At 46.1% G+C, this 18,716-nt stretch overlaps 1 protein-coding gene across 1 annotated transcript in view; it reads right to left on the bottom strand.

The window, feature by feature from the left end:
• BMP6 (bone morphogenetic protein 6) overlaps positions 1–18,716 on the bottom strand; it is a 164,846-nt gene that overhangs the window by 41,171 nt on the left and 104,959 nt on the right. Inside the window, exon 2 of the mRNA XM_056521124.1 lies at positions 7,152–7,344. Within this exon, the coding sequence (XP_056377099.1) occupies positions 7,152–7,344 (193 nt within the window). The remainder of the gene's footprint in view (positions 1–7,151; positions 7,345–18,716) is intronic.

The following is an 18,716-nucleotide window of genomic DNA, read 5'->3' as shown; positions in this document are numbered from 1 at the left end:
TGCCCCATAAGCCCACTCCGGATAGGTAAGGCCGGCAAGCTGACTCCAGCCAATGGAAGCGCCCACCCGGTTGTAGACCCCTACGTTAAAGGGACAATGAAGCAGGAAGTGGTCCATGCTTTCCAGCGTGTCCACACACTCTTCTCGGGGACACCACCGGTCATCAGAGTTCCTGTACTTCAGGTTGTCCCTTACACCTAGCTTCCCCTGAAAGCAGCGCCAGGCCAAGTCCCAAAACTTCTGGGGGATCCTTTTCAAGTTTAAAAGATACAACCCCACCTTCAGATCCCGACCTGGGCAGTCCCTGAGCGCCAGAGGCTTCTGGAAGTGGGTCAACAGAACCCGTTTGTCAAGGAACTGCCTTGACTGGGTCCTGATCTCCCACACTCCCAGACCCCACCGACGTATCGCCTTCAGAGTCAGGGTAGCGTAAGCCGGAAGATATCCATGGGGCGTACGGAGGTCCTTCACTTGCCCTCCTCTCTCCCATTCCTGGAAGAAAGGCCGAAACCATTCCCTGCAGGAGAGTACCCATGGAGAAGCCCTCTCTTTCCAGAGGTTCGAGATGTTAGCTTTCAAGAAGGTGTTTGTTAAGAACACCACAGGGTTTACCATAGATAAACCCCCTAGTCTCCTCGTACGGTACGTAACCTCCCTCTTGACTAGGTTCAACCTGTTCCCCCATAACAGTTGGAAAAACAGGCTGTAGACCCTAGTGTAGTAAGCCTCTGGCAAGATACATACACTGCCCAGATAGATAAACAAGGGGAGCAGGTATGATTTGATCAGGTGTACCCTTTCCCTGAGAGTCATAGACCAACCCTTCCACTGGTTCACCCTCTGAGTGGCATCATGGAGCTTACCGTCCCAGTTTTTGGTGGGATAATCATCCTGGCCGAATGTGATGCCCAGAATTTTTGCTGAGTCTTGGGGCCCTGGGAGGGTGTCCGGGAGATCAAATGTGGGATCCCCCCTCCCAGCCAGAGACTTTCACACTTTTCCCGGTTGATCTTGGACCCGGATGCCTCCGAGTAGCGCTCCAGCTCTGACATCACCACATCGACCTCCTCCCTCGAGGAGACGAAAATAGTGACATCATCAGCGTACGCCACCACTCTCTGGGTGACATCCAGACTCATCCCGACTCCCGCCAACGGCCCACGATCTACTCTACGGAAGAAGGGATCAATCGAGAACACGTATAAAAGCGGGCTCAAAGGACAACCCTGACGGACTCCGGACCCCACCTCAAAAGAGCGGCCAGACCACCCGTTCACCAGTGGGAAACTCTCTGCCCCGGCATACAAGATCTTAAGCCAATTCACAAAAGTACTCGGTAAGCCATATCTCAGGAGGACGGACCAGAGGTACTCGTGGTTCACCCGATCAAATGCTTTGGCCTGATCCAAGGACAGCAAGTACCCCTTCCAGAGACCCGCACTACTCCGCTCCACTGCCTTCCTGACACTGAGGACAGCACTTAAGGTGCTTTGAAAGGAGCCGGGATGCAAACTTCACCAGCCGATTAAACAGTATCTTAGCCAGAAGCTTCCTGTCCGTATTGAGAAGAGCTATGGGCCTCCAATTCTCAACACGGCTAGGATCTTTACCTTTTGAGAGAAGAATCAGGGCTGACCTCCTCATTGACTTTGGCAGAGTGCCCGAGGAGAGACACTCATTGAATACCTTGGTCAAGAGGGGAGCTAAAGACTCCTTAAAGGTCTTATACCACTCGGATGTTAAGCCATCTGGACCTGGTGACTTCTTGGGGGCAAGCCCCTCGATCGCCAGTCTCACTTCCTCTTCCCTGATATCTTCTGCCAAAACATCAAGAGAGGGGTCTACCCCTGGCTCAGGAATGGTTTCAGCCAGAAAAACTGACATCCTGTCTCGATCTAGATCCTTCCTCCCCAAGAGGTGTGAGTAGAAGGATCTGACGACCTCCAGGATCCCTGATCTGGACCGATTCAGAGATCCTGTACTATCAATCAGTCCTGAGACTACTTTACTACTCACTGACATCTTGCAGTTCTTGTAAGGGTCGGGCGAGCGGTACTTCCCGTAATCCCTCTCAAAAACCAAAGATGCGTGCCTATCGTACTGACACCTCATCAGCAAGGACTTCACTCTGGAGATATCATCACGACTACCTCCAGTTGAGACAAGAAGCTCGAGTTTCCTCCTCAGACCCTGATACAGGCGATACCTATTCAGGGACCTGAGGCTCGAGAGCTGGCGGAAGAACCCCGCAACCCGCTTCTTGAATATCTCCCACCACTCTGACTTACTACTACAAAGGCCCAGTAAAGGTACCTGACTCTGAAGAAAATCCTCAAAGGACTGTCTTATCTCCGCTTCCTCCAGGAGGGACGAATTCAGCTTCCAATAACCTTTACCCATCCGGGGCGTCTCTAAAACATTCAAGGAAAACAAAATCATACAGTGATCAGAGAACTCCACCTCAACCACGGACACTGCGGAAGAGATGGCTTCCTCCTTTAAATAAAACCTGTCTATCCTAGACCTGCGACTACCTTGATGATAGGTGAAACCCGCGTGGCCTGAGGGGCTCCGGATGTGGGCATCCTCTAGGCGAGCTTCCCTAACTATATTATTAAGGGCCACACTATTGCAATCCAGCGGACCGTTGGAGCCTCTCCTATCTTGGGACCTCCTGACATTATTGAAGTCCCCTCCAAAGATCACCTGCCGGCTAGTAAAAAGGAAGGGCTTAATCCTCATAAAGAGATTTTTACGGCCCAGCTTTGTTTGTGGGGCATAGATGTTTATGAGCCGGAGCTCTTGTCCCTTCATGAGGACATCTAAGATCAGGCACCTCCCCATTTCTAACTCAATAACCCGTCTGCATTCAACCGGAGCGGTAAAAAGGACCGCCACCCCACTATACGGCTAAGCCGCAAGAGACCAGTGGGAGGGCCCGCACCTCCACTCTCTTCTGGCTTTCACCAGAGAGGCTAGATCTGACAACCTGGTCTCCTGTAAAAGGAAAATGTTGGCTTCAACACGGCCGAGAAAATCGAAGGCTGCGAATCTAGCCGTATCCGACTTTATGCTGGCACAGTTAATAGATGCCAGCGTCAATGGGGTGAGTGCCGCCATCATTGGTGATTGAGTTAGACGGCCACACCTTTACTTCTGATTCCCCTTCTTTTTTGCCCCCTCATCCCCTGAAGAAGAGGAAAGGGCAGGACCACTTTTCGACCTTTTCTTAGACTCTGATTGGTCCATGTGGTCCCCGTCTCCATCCGGCCCCAGTCTAGCCCTGCCCTCCGAGGAAGGTGCCTCCGCAGGACAGGGCCCAGTTCTCCCCAGAGGCTCTCTCACCCTAGGCACCCCGCCCTCACCTTCCCCCTCCAAGGAGGGGGAGGAGATGGTATCGAGGACGAGGTACCGGTTTGACAGGTCAATCAGAGGGGGGGCAGTCAGGCTTCCGTTTTGGACCTGGCCCGTAGTACAAGGCTTAACAGAGGGCTCCGACCTCTTCTTTCTCCCTTTCCTTTTGCCCTTGTCTTTCTTTTTTGGCCTCTCCCCACTCTCCTCATCCACACTTTCATAGTGGGAGGAATCGGAAGAGTCGGCCATATTGCCTTCCTCTCTGCGCAGCCTCCTGATCTCCTCATTCAGCACGTTCTCCCCCAGAGCTTCAGTGGTTACAGGGCCAGCTTCAGGACCAGGGGCCGGAGCTACCCCAGTCACCTGGGCACTCTCCAGCTCCCTACTCCTCCTACGAGTTTCCTCCCGCCTTAGTTTGGCGGGGCCCTTTATCCTCGTCACTAGCCCTGTTGTGCCCCCATCCCTGCTCGTACCCTCCCCAGCCGAGGCAACTTCACAGCTCTCCCCGGCCGGAGCAGTCGCAGCACGGGCGAAAGCACTCGGACAACGGCTGAAAGGGTGCCCGAGGACACCACACAGGTGGCACCGGATCTGCCTACAGGATGCGGCCAGATGACCCACCCCACCACACAAAGCACAGACCTGTACAGTACAGGCTGCGCTAAAATGGGTGGGGCTGCTGCACCTGTGACAGACCTTAGGCTGCCCCTGGTAGAAGACCTGGATCCTGTCACGTCCAAGGAAGGCGGCTGACGGAATGTGGGCAACTGTACTACCTGAACGTTTGAGTTTGACGGAAAACGTCCAGGCCCCGGACCAGATCCCGTGCTCATCCAAATTTTTCTTGGGCATGTCCGTCACATCCCCATATCGACCGAGCCAGGTCATGATGTCATAACAAGAAAGTGACTCATTACGGGTCAAAACTGTCACTTTCTTGACTGAGTTCTGATGGGAAATCGCCTTTACAGCAAAATCCCGCCAGCCGGGCTCGTTCTTCGCCACTTCGTACTTTGACCAGAAGAGTTCGAGACCCTCCGGCCTAACGAAACTGACGTCAAACTCAGACGAACCGTAGGGGTGGATCAGGGCAAAGATGTCACTCGCCCTGAATTCCATCTGGAGGAGGAGCTCAACCACTTTAGCGCGAGGCGGGCACGCATCCTCGCCCCTCCAAATCAGACGGACCACATTCCTACGGTTATTGTCCTGCCCGGGTGTCGGGAGGGACCAGACCACCTCCCCATTCTGCTCTCGGAAAGCCCCCAAACCGTGCCTCTCTATCTAGAAAGACAGGTCAACCTCACCCCTTCCCTCTACCTGGATCGACCTGTCACCCCTACGCAGAGCCTCCAGGAGGCGCTGTTGCAAGTAACCCCCGGGGCCAGACGGAGACGGGGACCAAACCGAATCCCCGGCAGCAACACTGGCATAGCTCCTAGGAGCAGTCACTGCCGGGGGGGCAGCCGGACCAGACCCAGACCCAGGAGCACCATTCACACCACAACTCCCATCATCCATACCAGATGTTGCATTCACACCACCACTACTCCCACCACTACTCCCACCATCATTCACTCCACTGACACTCCTCCCAATCACAACACTACCACCCCCATCATTCTCACAACCTGCACTCACTTCCTGCCTAACATATTCTGGGCTGGCTGGGACCTGTAGTACCGCCGGTTTTAATACAGGTTTTCTTGCTGGCTTAGCTGCCGCTGGGGTCAACGCTGATGGCTCCTCCTTCATAGGCGATGTTACCACCTGAGTCTGGGGCTGCCCCACCGGGCGCACCCCAGCTCCTCCCACAATGCCACCACTAGGCTTGCCCGACTGCTCAGGCTCTGCTGATGACACTGACGCCCGGACACTCCCCCCCCCTCACAGAGGAGTGCCCCGCAGTGCCCGCAGAAACCACAGTACTCGGGGAACCGCCCCCCGAGCACACGGACCGACCTTTCTCTGCATCCAACGCCCGGACACTCCCCCCCCTCACAGGAGAGTACCCAGCAGCGTCGGTAGTGCCCACAGCACTCGGGGAACCGCCCCCCAAGCCCACGCCAGCATAGCTCTTCTCTGGCATTTGGACATGCCCCCCGCCACCCTGGGGCATCCCAGCAGCGCCAGAGTTGCCCAACATGAGCCCATCCTGCCCTTCCCAACCGGCAGGACGGGTGGGCTTCACATCTATTGCGTCCATAGCCATTTTAGATGCCATTCTATACCCCCCTTGCTGGCCCCGCTCCACCACAGGAACGGCGTCTTGCAGTTTGGGGGGCTCAGCAGCCTGAACCAGCTTTGCAGCTGACCCAGACTGCTGGAAAGGTACGAACATGTACTGCACAGATTGTTGGGTCTTCTGCTTCTTTGCTTTACGCCTGACTTTTCCATCCTCGCACTGATCTTCACCGAAGGTGAAATTCTGGAGGTGGACTGGGGATTCCTGCATGACAATTGCCCTCAATAAACCCCCAGCCTCACTCTCCACATCATCCTCCTCACTGTCAGTCACAGGGAACGCCACTTGGGCCGGCTCTATGTAGCTGTCCTGGGTGTCACAGGGCATAGGAACAGACACAGCATCCTCGACCACATGCGCTCCTTCCTCTACCTTCTCTTTAACTCCTTCACTGCCATCCTCACTATCTTCACCGCCACTACTCTCCCCATCATCCACCTCAACCTCCACCTTACCTGGGGATTTCATGGCGGCAAACCTTTCATCATTTGCCAGCTTCTCTCTTAGGAGACCGCTGCCCTCCAGGATCTCTGCCTTCCTCTCCTCCAGCTTGGCAATCTGGGCTTTCAGGGCTGTGATCCTTTTCTTCAGCTCAGGATTTCTTCTCCTGGACCCAGAGTTTGCCAGACTCTGAGTCCCACGCAGATCTTCTCTTGCAAGCCTGAGCTCTTTATTGCAGCGGTCGTATTCCGCAAAGCGTGCGGCCATGCGGGAGCAGTAGGTCTCACTTGATTCTTTGGGGCCTCTTTCAGCCCACATCTCCAAACTCTTCCTCCTTGTTTTCCTTCCACCACCAGATCTCTGGCTGGCACCCGTTGCCAGAGGAGCAGAGCTTGCATTGCTGCAGACTCTGCTGGATCTTCTGCCTCCGGCTGGAACAATGGCTGTAGCAGTTTTCTCTCCACCCCCCGCCAGCCTTGAAGAATGGGGAATGGAGGCCTGAGGCTCCATGCAGGAAAGCTCTCCTAGGGAGCCTGCCACACCCCTGGGAAAGCCTTGATGTAAAATGCTGCTTCTCTGGAAGTCTGGAGCTCAAAAGAGACACACCCGACAGCTTCTCACACAGAACTCCTCTGGACTACAGGATGTGTTCTCTGCTGACACCTCTGTCCATGTCAGGAGTAGGAGCAAATCGCTATAGCAAACCTCTCCTGCTCTGGACAGTTCCTGATTCAGACAGAGGTGTCAGCAGAGAGCACTGTGGTCAGACAGAAAATAACTTCCTGTGGAGCATACAGGAGCTGAGGAGGCAATTCATAATGCCATCCATATAAGAAAAAACTGCCTTCCCATTATTTTGAAATCAACTGAAAGTTTATACATTTAGCAGATAAACCTAAGTTACAGTGGAAGTTGAATAATTTTCATTGCAACTATAAATTCTGCTGCTTTTGTCTGAAACGCTCAGGATTTCAGAAGGATGTTTCGTGTCCGCAGCTGTAACAAGTGGCACAATACTATTAGACTATTTATTACAAAGTGGTAAGATGCATTGGCATGGAACTGTACTCCACATTTCATGTATTGGTAAATAGAAAATGGAAAACTGTACCTGTTTCTGTGCTCTGTTAATACTTGATAAATGCTGATTAAAAAAGTCTGATTCTCAAAGCTGCCCAGAACGCAGTCCTTGTATATTCGGAATTCTGCAGCGGTTACTGCTTCTCCCTCAGGAATCTGAGATAAATTAAACTTAAATTCCTTATGATGTCTTAGACGGGGTGAAAGTTCCTTGTCGTATTCCACTAAAGTAAAAAAATCATAGGGTACACACAGATCAGTGAATATATAAAAGACTGTTCAGAAAAACATTACTTTCAATACATAAGGCAAATGTAATTTTCATGGATTGAAGGTCTATTATGGCTTCAGTAAATAAAGGTCACTCTTTGTATAATGAAAAGTTACATTTGCTAGTATATGTTCTATGTCAATTCATTACAGTTTTCAAAATCTCTGCTTGCTGTCAATAAGTTGGAACCTTTATTGTTTACTTTAATTGGATACGTTGCTGTCCTGGACATGTCATGGACACACAGCCGCACAACTTGTTTCAAGAAAGAGCTTTGATAGTAACCATTGGTAGTGCACCTGTACGCCCATTACATTACGAACAATGAAGATTTATATCAATTATAAGCAGATGTCTTATTGAAGCATTGTTTATCTTATCTTTTTGCAAGGAATAACCTTTATTCGATGAAACCAGGATATATGTTAAATGGGCACTGTCAGATTCAAAAACTTTTCATATGTTGTATATAATGGCAAAATATAAATTTTTCTAATACACGTCATACAAAATGTTTGTCTCTCTTTTTTTTTTTTATAGAAACCATGGTTTATAAAAAAAAAAGACAACTATGGGTCCCCATACCATCCAGAACACAATCTTTTCCTGCCGCAACATCATCTTTGTACCAGCTAAAGCACAGGCATGGACGAAGCCCAGTAAGTGAGGGTGGGACTAAGTGAGGGTGGGACTAGCACTCCTCTGTGCTTATTCCTGTCCTGTCAGACTGTAGCATGAAACCAGTGATTGGAAAAAGAGATCCAGTACAGCACAGCAGACTCAGGGATGAAGTGAATGCATGGTGATTAATGGCAATAGACAGACACACCCCCTCCAGAGTAAAGAATGAAAGCATGGGGGGGGAATATGAAATGTACTCTTTAAGGCTATGTTCACATATATTATTTGAGCCAATTTTGGTCAGTATTTTTACTAAAACCAGGAGTGCATCCACAACAAAGAAAAAAAAGGCAAATCTTTGTATGACAGTTTTCCCCTGTGTCTGTTTCACTCCTGGTTTTGGCCATAAAAATTACTGTGTGAAAACATAGCCTAATGTAAGGTACATAAAAGTATTGTCCAAAGCAACTAGTTAAATTCTGACTATATCTTTTAATTTAGATTTTCTTGGCAGAACCAACACCCCCATTGGCATTGATTATCACAAATAAGGCCAAGAAATAAAATAAAAAAAATTAAATACACAAACTTTCAATTCACCGCTACAATAGAATCCCAATGTGAAATTTCATTAGCAGGCAGCTCTGTGCATTGCGTAGCGGCTGTTCTTGGTTACTGCAGCTCAGCACCCCCTGAAGTTATTGGGAACTGAACTGTAATAACCGAGCATGCCACTACACAATGTAAAGTTGTCTGTGTCTGGCTCCATTTACTGTATAGCTGGTGAAGCAGCTCTGGCCAACAGCTGGTTGGTGGGGTACCGGGTGCTGGATTCCCACTGATCAGATATTAATGACCTATCCTAAAGATCAGCCATCAATGAAAAAATCCTGAAAACCCATAAAATATTACAGTTGACATGATAATATAATAGAGTTTATACGAATATAGCAATGCTGAAATATTAAGTGCAATGCATCATATATAGCCAATAAAAATATATCAAAGGTGTGGCAAATAATCATAGGGACCCATGTAAAACCTGGAATAAGCTCTACCTATTTATAGCAGCCACTATATCCCTGGTAGGACGCACCTGAACTTGATTATATTTGCTAAACAGGCTGCGTATAAACAAATATTAATAATGCATATGCCTGAGGGGTTCTTATCTCGACTCCAGTTATTCCAGGTATGCCATATAACTGCTTGCAGACATGCCAAATCAGTCAGGAAACACATGATCGCTGGGAAATGGGGCTTATCACTAGCCACGTTATCAGGAAGTCGCTTTTCAGGCATGGAATGTAGCTAAACTTCAAGCAAAATGAGCTATTGTATGTGGATTTAATCTCCGGTAATTTAGGCTGCTTCTTAAATGTAAATTGTAAGAATAATGTAACACTGTGTACTAGATCTGGTTTCTAGGCTGGATTCGCTTATTTACAGCACACGTTTCTAATCTCAGGTTATTCAATCTTACTTTCCTCTTCACTTTCTATTTAACAGTATTTCCCGTTTCGGTGTAAAAATACCCAAACAGATAGGAAGCACAAAATAGTGCTGAAAAATCAAATGAACCTTTGACTTCTGGAAATACTGTATGCTTTATGCTATCTTCACTCCCATACATCAGTATGTGTAGTCTCTTCGCTTACTTGTGCCTTGGCTAAAGTATTTATTATCATTGCCATAATGGATATTGCAGTTCAGTCATCATGAGCTGAGTCTCTAGTTAGAATTTTTAAACTTTTAACCTATTAATAAATGGCACTGGTGACCCATTCCTTTGAATTGCTCAAATTGTGCAATCCACCTATATAGCTTAAAGGGGTACTCCGGCGTTAAGATATCTTATCTCCTATCCAAAGCGTCTGATTACTGGCGATCACGGGGGCCGGAGCATTGTGATGTCACGGCCCCGCCCCCGTGTGGCATCACGCTCTGCCCCCTCAATGCAAGCCTATGGGAGGGGGCGTGACAGCTGTCACGCCCCCTCCCATAGGCTTGCATTGAGAGGGCGGAGCGTGATGTAACACGGGGCGCGGGCCGTCACAATACTCCGGCCCTGTGATCGCCAGTAATCAGACCCGGAGCGAACATGCTCATGGGGCTGATTATAACGGGTTGCTGCGTGCAAGATCACGGGGGTCCCCAGTGGCAGGACCCCCGCGATCAGGGATAAGAGGTTTTAGCGCTGGAGTTTTAGCGCTTTAACTTAAAAACCTAGTTCAGTTTGTGTTTTGGTATTTCTATTAAAATATAATGTTATTTATCCTGCACAGTGAACGGCATAAACAGAAAAAAAATTATACAACAAAATCCAGAAATGAGTCGCCTTGGACATATTCAGTAAGTGCTTTAAACAAGAATGTTTGATTCAATAAGAGCACATGTACATATTGAATAAAGTGATGTTTTGATTAGTAAATGGTAGCACATTGCCCAATTTTTCATTACAGACAATTACATATAACTTTATAGGAAACCAGAAAACCTATGTATACTATATGTACTGAAAAAAACCTATTGGTGTATATACATGCATGGGTTTATTTTAGAGCTGTCATTATTTACTATCTACTACCTCTGGGGAATTGGAGAATGTATGCAGTTTAGTAATCATCATGTGTTGGCTAGAGTCCAGACGTCACCACCCCAGGCTGCGCTCATCTTATGTTCACCTGATTGGTATAGGAAGTTGGCACTGGACCAGCGTCATTCTAGATTTAAAGGGGTTCTCTGGTGCTTAGACATCTTATCCCCTATCCAAAGGATAGGGGATAAGATGCCTGATCGCGGGAGTCCTGCCGCTGGGGACCCCCGTGATCTTGCACGCAGCACCCTGTTATAATCAGTCCCCGGAGCATGACAGCTATCATGCCCCCACCCATAGGCTTGCATTGAGGGGCGGAGCGTGACGTCACACGGGGGCGGAGGCGTGACGTCACACGCCGTCGGCCCTGTGGTCGCCGGTAATCAGACCCGGCGCGAACACGCTCCGAGGACTGATTATAAACAGGGTGCCGCGTGCAGTATCACGGGGGTCCCCAGCGGCGGGACTCCCGCAATCAGGCATCTTATCTCCTATCCTTTGGATAGGGGATAAGGTGTCTAAGCACCGGAGAACCCCTTTAAAGGGGTACTCCGGTGAAACATTTTTTTTTCTAATCAACTGGTGCCAGAAAGTTAAACAGATTTGTAAATTACTTGTCAGGAACTGTCCGGAGCAGCATAGGTTTGCAATGGGGATTTTCTCCTGCTCTGGACAGTTCCTAATACGAGCATCAGGTGTCAGCAGAGAGCACTGTAATTTCCTCTATAGCATACAGATGCTAAAAAGTACTGGAAGGGTAAAGAGTTTTTAATAGAAGTAATTTACAAATATGTTTAACTTTCTGGCACCAGTTGATTTAAAAAAAAATAATAATTTCCACCGGAGTACCCCTTTAATGTAAGGAACTTCAAAGACAAGATCACTTGTGATACTAAAAGACCACAATATCCTCCTTGTATAAATAGATAGTGTCTATAAATGGATAATTGTTTTTTTCTTCATAAGTTGGATAAGTACCATTACTATTTTGGTCTCATTTTATTTCCCTAGCTATAGGACATTGAGAGAGTTCCAAGTATGACAGAAGGTCCTGCTTAGATGTGACATTTAAAACGGTACTGTGTAATATTATTTGGATCTTGATATTCTAAAGCACAAAAACTATGCAAATCGTAAAGCCTACATGTCATAGTGCCAAAAAAGTGATATGTTACCCAATACCTAATCCTGATCATGTACATATAATTTTTTATGTGTCTAGGATCTATTGTCCCTAACAAATAGAATTTATATGTTGCTCACTTGCTTTGTGTTCTTGCCTTATGGAGGGGGCGTGTCCATCTCTCTCCCTCACTGTGGATGACTCATCTGCTCTGAATCTGGGAGCAGCCTGGCAGTCTGCAAATCACTGAACAGTAGTTTTTATGCATACATTTTTCTATCTGTACCTAGTAAAGTTGGATGCTAATCAACATAGCTGTCACTATGTGTGTCATTTCACTTTCACAGACTCCTGAATGTCTGATCAGCTTCTTTCTCATTAAGGAGTCAGAGAAAGCTTTGGCTGTTCAAGCATGCTGGGAGTCGTAGTTTTGCAACAGCTGGAGTGGCAGTGTTTGTAAGGCACTGTGTTAGAGCAGTGTTGCCTTTAGCTGTCACAAAACAACAACTCCCAGCATGCCCACACATCCTTTTTCTGTAGCTTTGCAAGAGCTGGAGGCACACAGCTGTAGAATACACAGCTCTACTTTTACAAAAATTGTACCTCAAGCTGTTGCAAAACTACAACTCCCATCATGGGAGTTGTAGTTTTGCAACAGCTGGAGGTACAATACTGGATACCAACACACTTTACTACCGGTATTTAGTATGCTGCAAAATACAGAGTAGTCTGTCTGCATAAAAATAGATGAATCCTAGTAGTGGCCATTTTCCTTTTTAAGTAGAATTAAAATTTTTCTAAAACAAATGTATATTTAAAAAAGTCATTTTATCAGTAGTACTACAAAATCTAAAACATTTTTCATAATGACAGTGCCTCTTTAAGTAAGGACATTTTAAAAAATGGGAAACAATATTAATGGCCAAAATGGAAATAAATACATATATATATATATATATATATATATATATATATATATATATAATCCCAAAATAAAGCAGCACTACTTATCCAGTCCAACCAAAAAATAGGTGCCAGCGTCCCAAAGCACTTGATCAGAGTCAATCCAAGATAAGAACCAGATACAGGCGCAGCACTCCAACAAAATAAGTGATTTAATATCTTATGTCAGCATTACAACGTTTCAGCTCCTTCTGGAGCCTTTTTCAAGCATGCTTGAAAAAGGCTCCAGGAGGAGCTGAAACGTTGTAATGCTGACATGAGATATTAAATCATTTATTTTGTTGGAGTGCTGCGCCTGTATCTGGTTCTTATATATATATATATATATATATATATATATATATATTTATATACACACACATTTACATGTTTTATATTCCAGATCCTTTATTCTTTAAAGTAGCCCCCTTCAAGAACAGATTTGAACATTCTTCACAAGGTAGTCACCAGTAATGGTTTTCAATTGACATGTATGCCTTGTCAGGAGTTCATTTGTGGGATTTCAAGTCTTCATGAAAGGAGTGGACATTAGACCAGTGAAACTTATCAGTACTTTAGTCTGATTAGTCAAAAATGTAAATGTATGGTTCCAAATGCCATATCTTTGTGAGACACAGAAAAGATGAGTGAATGATTTCTATACGTGTGGTCCCCACTTGAACCGTGGAAGAAGAGGAACACGCATGGCTATTACAGCATTCTGCAGCAACATGCCATCCCATCTGTTGTGCGCATAGCTGGACCAGCATTTGTGGACCTAGACCCCAAAAAATGACCACAGAAGAACCTCAGGCCATTTAAAGGGGGATTTAACCAAGAATTAGACTAGTGGAGTGCTGTGAAAACAATTACATGGGCTTCACAATCACCTGACCTTAACCCAATGGAGATGGTTTGGCATGAAGTGGACAGCAGAGTGAAGGAAAAGCAGCCAAGTGCAGAAAGTTAAACAGATTTGTGAATTACTTCTATTAAAAAATCCTAATCCTTCCAGTACTTTTTAGGGGCTGTATACTACAGAGGAAATGTTTTTCTTTTTGGATTTTTCTTCTGTCACGACCACAGTGCTCTCTGCTGACCTCTGCTGTCCATTTTAGGAACTGTCCAGAGCAGCATATGTTTGCTATGGGGATTTTCTCCTGCTCTGAACAGTTCCTAGAGAGCACCGTGGTCGTGACATAAGAGAAATCCAAAAAGATTTCCTCTGTAGTATACAGCTCCTAAAAAGTACTGGAAGGATTAAGATTTTTTAATAGAAGTATTTTACAAATCTGTTTAACTTTCTGGCACCAGTTGATCTAAAAAAAATTTACTTTTCCATGGGAGTACCCCTTTAAAACTGTTGAGAAACCATTCCAACTGACTACCTCATATAGCTAATAGAGAGAAAGCTACTTTGAAGAATCTAAAATATAAAACATTCTGGTTTGTTTAACACTTTTTGTTTACTACTTATTCCAAATAATGAAAAACCATATAAAAAGGTGTGTCTAAGCTTTTGACGTCATAATTTTAAAGTGAATTGCTACTTTGCAGACACCGATCTAGTAGTGCGTTAAACTTTATTTGGCATTTAGAATTGGAGCAACTCAGTGTGCTATAGATTCTACTAACATGCTCTGATCATCCCATTTTGCCTCGTCCCAGAAATGTTCTATAGCAGTGTTTCTCAAGCGCGGTCCTCAAGACCCCCCAACTGGTCATGTTTTCTGGATTTTCTTAGGGGGACATTTATCAAAGCATTTAGTCGATTTTTTTTTGCTTAAAATTGTCGCAAAATTGTCGCACGTGCGCCTACGCTCTTTTTTCTGCGACTTTTGCATGTTCAGTGTCCTAAGCAAAAATGTTTAATCTTGCTTATGCTTACCAAAGCAAAAAGTGATTTATGACTTGCAGTGGTCAGAAATTTATCAAGTGCGAAAGTCGCAAAAAAGTCGCATCGCATGAAAAAACCTACTAAATTTACTCCAGCTCAGACATGGAGCAGAAAAAGCCTCTACCAAAGCAAAAAAAGAAAAATTGCTTAAGTGAAAGAAATTTATCAACAGGCTGAAAGCAGTTGATAAATAAGTCGCACATAAGCAAAAAAAAATAGTAAGAAAAAAAATAACTAAAAAAAGGAATACATAAGCAAACATTGATAGATGTCCCCCTCTTAGTCTTTCACAGGTGATAGATTCTGGTCAGTAAATCGGGCATCACCACAGTTATATCCCCTGTGAAAGGAAATCCTGAAAACATGACCTGAATTTATGAACATTTCACAGGTTTTTCTCCAAGCCCTATTGTGTTTCTTTGTGTCTGATGTATTGGTTATTATTGATATCCATGCGGTGGTTGCTATCGCCCCCTGAAAATATTACATGTGCCATTTTATGTATGATCTCTTATAGCTATTTGTTTGGGTGATACTTGGGTCGCTCATATTCTCTACTAAGTTTCTGATCACTTTGCAGGATGGCGCACATGGTCCCTCATTTACTCACGTGATTCCGACTCTTTTTGTCGGGTTTTGCACCTAAACTCTGTTGTACGGACCATGCGACAGAATGTGCAACAGAAAAAACCTGAAAGAATCAGAATCACTCAGAGTGGAAAAAAAACCCTACAAAATGGGCGTGTTTTTTTTGGAAAAAGGGGCGTGTTCCCTACATTTCATCCAATTTCACTCGTTTTTTCTGAAAACCACTCTGAAAATCATGTGCATTTTCTGGGAAGAAAACCCTACACTTTAAAGCATGTATAAAGTTTCAGAAAGCGGAGTAAATTAGTAAAAAACCCAACAAAACTGTTACGCCGAGCGCTCCGGGTCCCTGCTCCTCCCCGGAGCGCTCACGGCGTCTCTCTCCCTGCAGCGCCCCGGTCAGTCCTGCTGACCGGGAGCGCTGCACTGACATGGCCGTCGGGGATGCGATTCGCACAGCGCGACGCGCCCGCTCGCGAATCGCATCCCAAGTCACTTACCCGTCCCGGTCCCCTGCTGTCATGTGCTGGCGCGCGCGGCTCCGCTCTCTAGGGCGCGCGCGCCAGCTCTCTGAGACTTAAAGGGCCAGTGCACCAATGATTGGTGCCTGGCCCAATTAGCTTAATTGGCTTCCACCTGCTCCCTGGCTATATCACATCACTTCCCCTGCACTCCCTTGCCGGATCTTGTTGCCTTGTGCCAGTGAAAGCGTTTAGTGTTGTCCAAAGCCTGTGTTTCCTGAACTCCTGCTATCCACCTTGACTACGAACCTTGCCGCCTGCCCCGACCTCCTGCTACGTCTGACCTTGCCTCTGCCTAGTCCTTCTGTCCCACGCCTTCTCAGCAGTCAGCGAGGTCGAGCCGTTGCTAGTGGATACGACCTGGTTGCTACTGCTGCAGCAAGACCATCCCGCTTTGCGGCGGGCTCTGGTGAACACCAGTAGCCTCTTAGAACCGGTCCACCTGCACGGTCCACGCCAATCCCTCGATCCACAACCTGTAAGCCGAATCGTGACAAAAACCTACACTCCACTCTAGTAAATCAGGGCTATGCACTTGGACTTTTGGTGTACTTGGGCAGTTTAGTTGGTGAGTGGGGATGTTGGGGTGGGATTGGGAAATGGAGATTGTGTTTTTCGGTATGAAAATGTTAAAATTTAATTAAAAAAAAGATCTGATTTATAAAAAAAAAAATACTGATCCACATAATACCTGATGTCATGTTGTACTCTCAGGTGATGTGTCTAATTTCCAAACAGGGAAGCTCCAATCAGGAAAGGGAAGGTGTCTCTAAAAAGTAGTCATTCCTTGTGTGTACATACATATAGATAGCAGGGTCATATGTAGAAATAATTGGGCCCAAGGCCCCCCTCCTGATATTGCTATGGGGCCCAACTAACCTGTCAGACAGTTTGTCCCCAAATCAACGTCCCATTACCCTATCTGTGGTTGCACTCAATAGAACAGGGACCTATAGAGGCAGACCACACAACCACAGTCGGCGCCCCCCTATTCAATGGGCCCTTATAGCAGTTGCCAAAATTAGCTAGATACTAAACATTTACAATGTAGTGTCTATTCTACATCCACATGAATGTCACCTCAAAATCTGATTTTGAAAAATGTTTTATGATAAAATGTATTTTCGCTTGACAGGGAAATGCTGGACAGAAACATTGGGATGGTGCACACCCAGGAGCAGGTATCGGAGTTCTGGGAGTGGAGGATGTGCCAATCTAACATATATCATTTCTTTTGATGACAATTTGCAGTACTAACTAGACAATTCAATAATCCTTCCTACTGGTTGGTCACATGATTCCTGGAAAACACAAATTTGTAAAAGTCTGCAAGTTTTCTCAGTAAGGAAAGAGAATATACTGTTCAGTTATATTGCAATTCATATTATTTTTGGCTCCTAGGCTTCTTTTTTTTGTTAAGGGTAATATGAAACATACCATGTAAGACCGTTTTAATGACAAGTCCAAATCTTGACCACAATATTTACAGGGGACAAAATATACAAATACATAGTTTGGAAAAAAATATTTTAAAATAAGAAAGTCTCTGTAGTGGTCTACTGTAAAATTGACAAAATAACCAATGCCCACAATACAATTTCACATGAATGATGTTTGTTGAAGAATTCTTTTGACAAATGGTAGTCTGCGCTCTGTTTACAGTACATAACTATAGGCATATGCCTAGTGTTGCAATGGTATAATTTACATTTTTTAGGGGTAATTTATTGTCTTTATTTTCTGTTTTAGTCACAAACTTAAAGGGGTACTCCGCCCCTAGACATCTTATCCCCTATCCAAAGGATAGGGGATAAGATGTCTGATTGCCGCGGTCCCGCTGCTGGGGAGCCCTGGGATCCCCGCTGCGGCACACCGCTATCATTACAGCACAGAGCGAGTTCGCTCTGTGCGCAATGACGGGCGATACGGGGGACGGAGCAGCGTGACGTCATAGCTCCGCCCCTCGTGACATCATGGCCCGTCCCCTTAATGCAAGTCTATGGGAGGGGGTGTGACGACCCCCACGCCCCCTCCCATAGACTTGTATTGAAAAGGACGGGCCGTGACGTCACGAGGGGTGGAGCCGTGACGTAACAATGCTCCGGCCCCTGTATTGCCCGTCATTACGTGCAGAGCGAACTCGCTCAGTGCTGTAATGATAGCGCAGTGCCGCAGCGGGGATCCCGGGGATCCCCAGCAGCGGGACCGCGGCGATCTGACATCTTATCCCCTATCCTTTGGATAGGGGATAAGATGTCTAGGGGCAGAGTACCCCCTTTAACTCCGGTACACCCTTGGTCTATGGTGCTTAAGGACCAAGGGTTTACCTGTAAGCCCTGGTCCTGTTACTGGTGTTTGAAGCATGCTGAGCATGCTTCAAACTCAGTGGGTCCCGATTGCTATCAGCAGCAAGAACCCACGGCTGATGCCTGGCATCGCCGATTGGGCCAATACCCAGCATTTACCCTTTAGATGCCATGATCAAAGTTGAAAGCGGAGTCCAAAATGCGGGGTTAACAATCCCGGCAGCTCAGCGGAGCTGATCGTGACCATCGCAGTGAAATCGCTATGTCCCGATCAGCTGAGTGGACTGGCGGGAAGGCCCTTACCTGCCTCCTCACCATCTGATCAGTCCTCTGCTGCTCCAGGAAGCCTCAGCAGGCTGGAGCAGCAGACCACCGATAACACTGACCAATGCTTAGCAAAAGCTCAGCATTGAACAGTGTATACAATCAAAGGACTGCATGGGATAGCCCCCTATGGAAACAAAAAAAATTACATAAAGTGTAAAAAAAAAAAATTAATAAAAGTGAATTAATCCCTTCCTAACAAAAGTTGGAATCCCCCCTTTTCCCATTTTTTTAAAATATAATAAAAAAATAAAAATAATCATATGTGGTATCGCAGCGTACATAAATGTCCCAACTACTAAAATAATAATGTTAGTTAAATTGCACGGTCGATGGAGTACACGTAAAAAAATACCAAAGTCCAAAATTTTTGGCCACTTTATATACCATTAAAAAATTAAATAATA

The sequence above is a fragment of the Hyla sarda genome, chromosome 5 (genome assembly GCF_029499605.1).
Source record: "Hyla sarda isolate aHylSar1 chromosome 5, aHylSar1.hap1, whole genome shotgun sequence".
NCBI classification, from domain to species: Eukaryota; Metazoa; Chordata; class Amphibia; order Anura; family Hylidae; genus Hyla; species Hyla sarda.
Note: the sequence above shows the minus strand (reverse complement) of the source record. Positions and strands in the feature narration are given on the sequence as shown.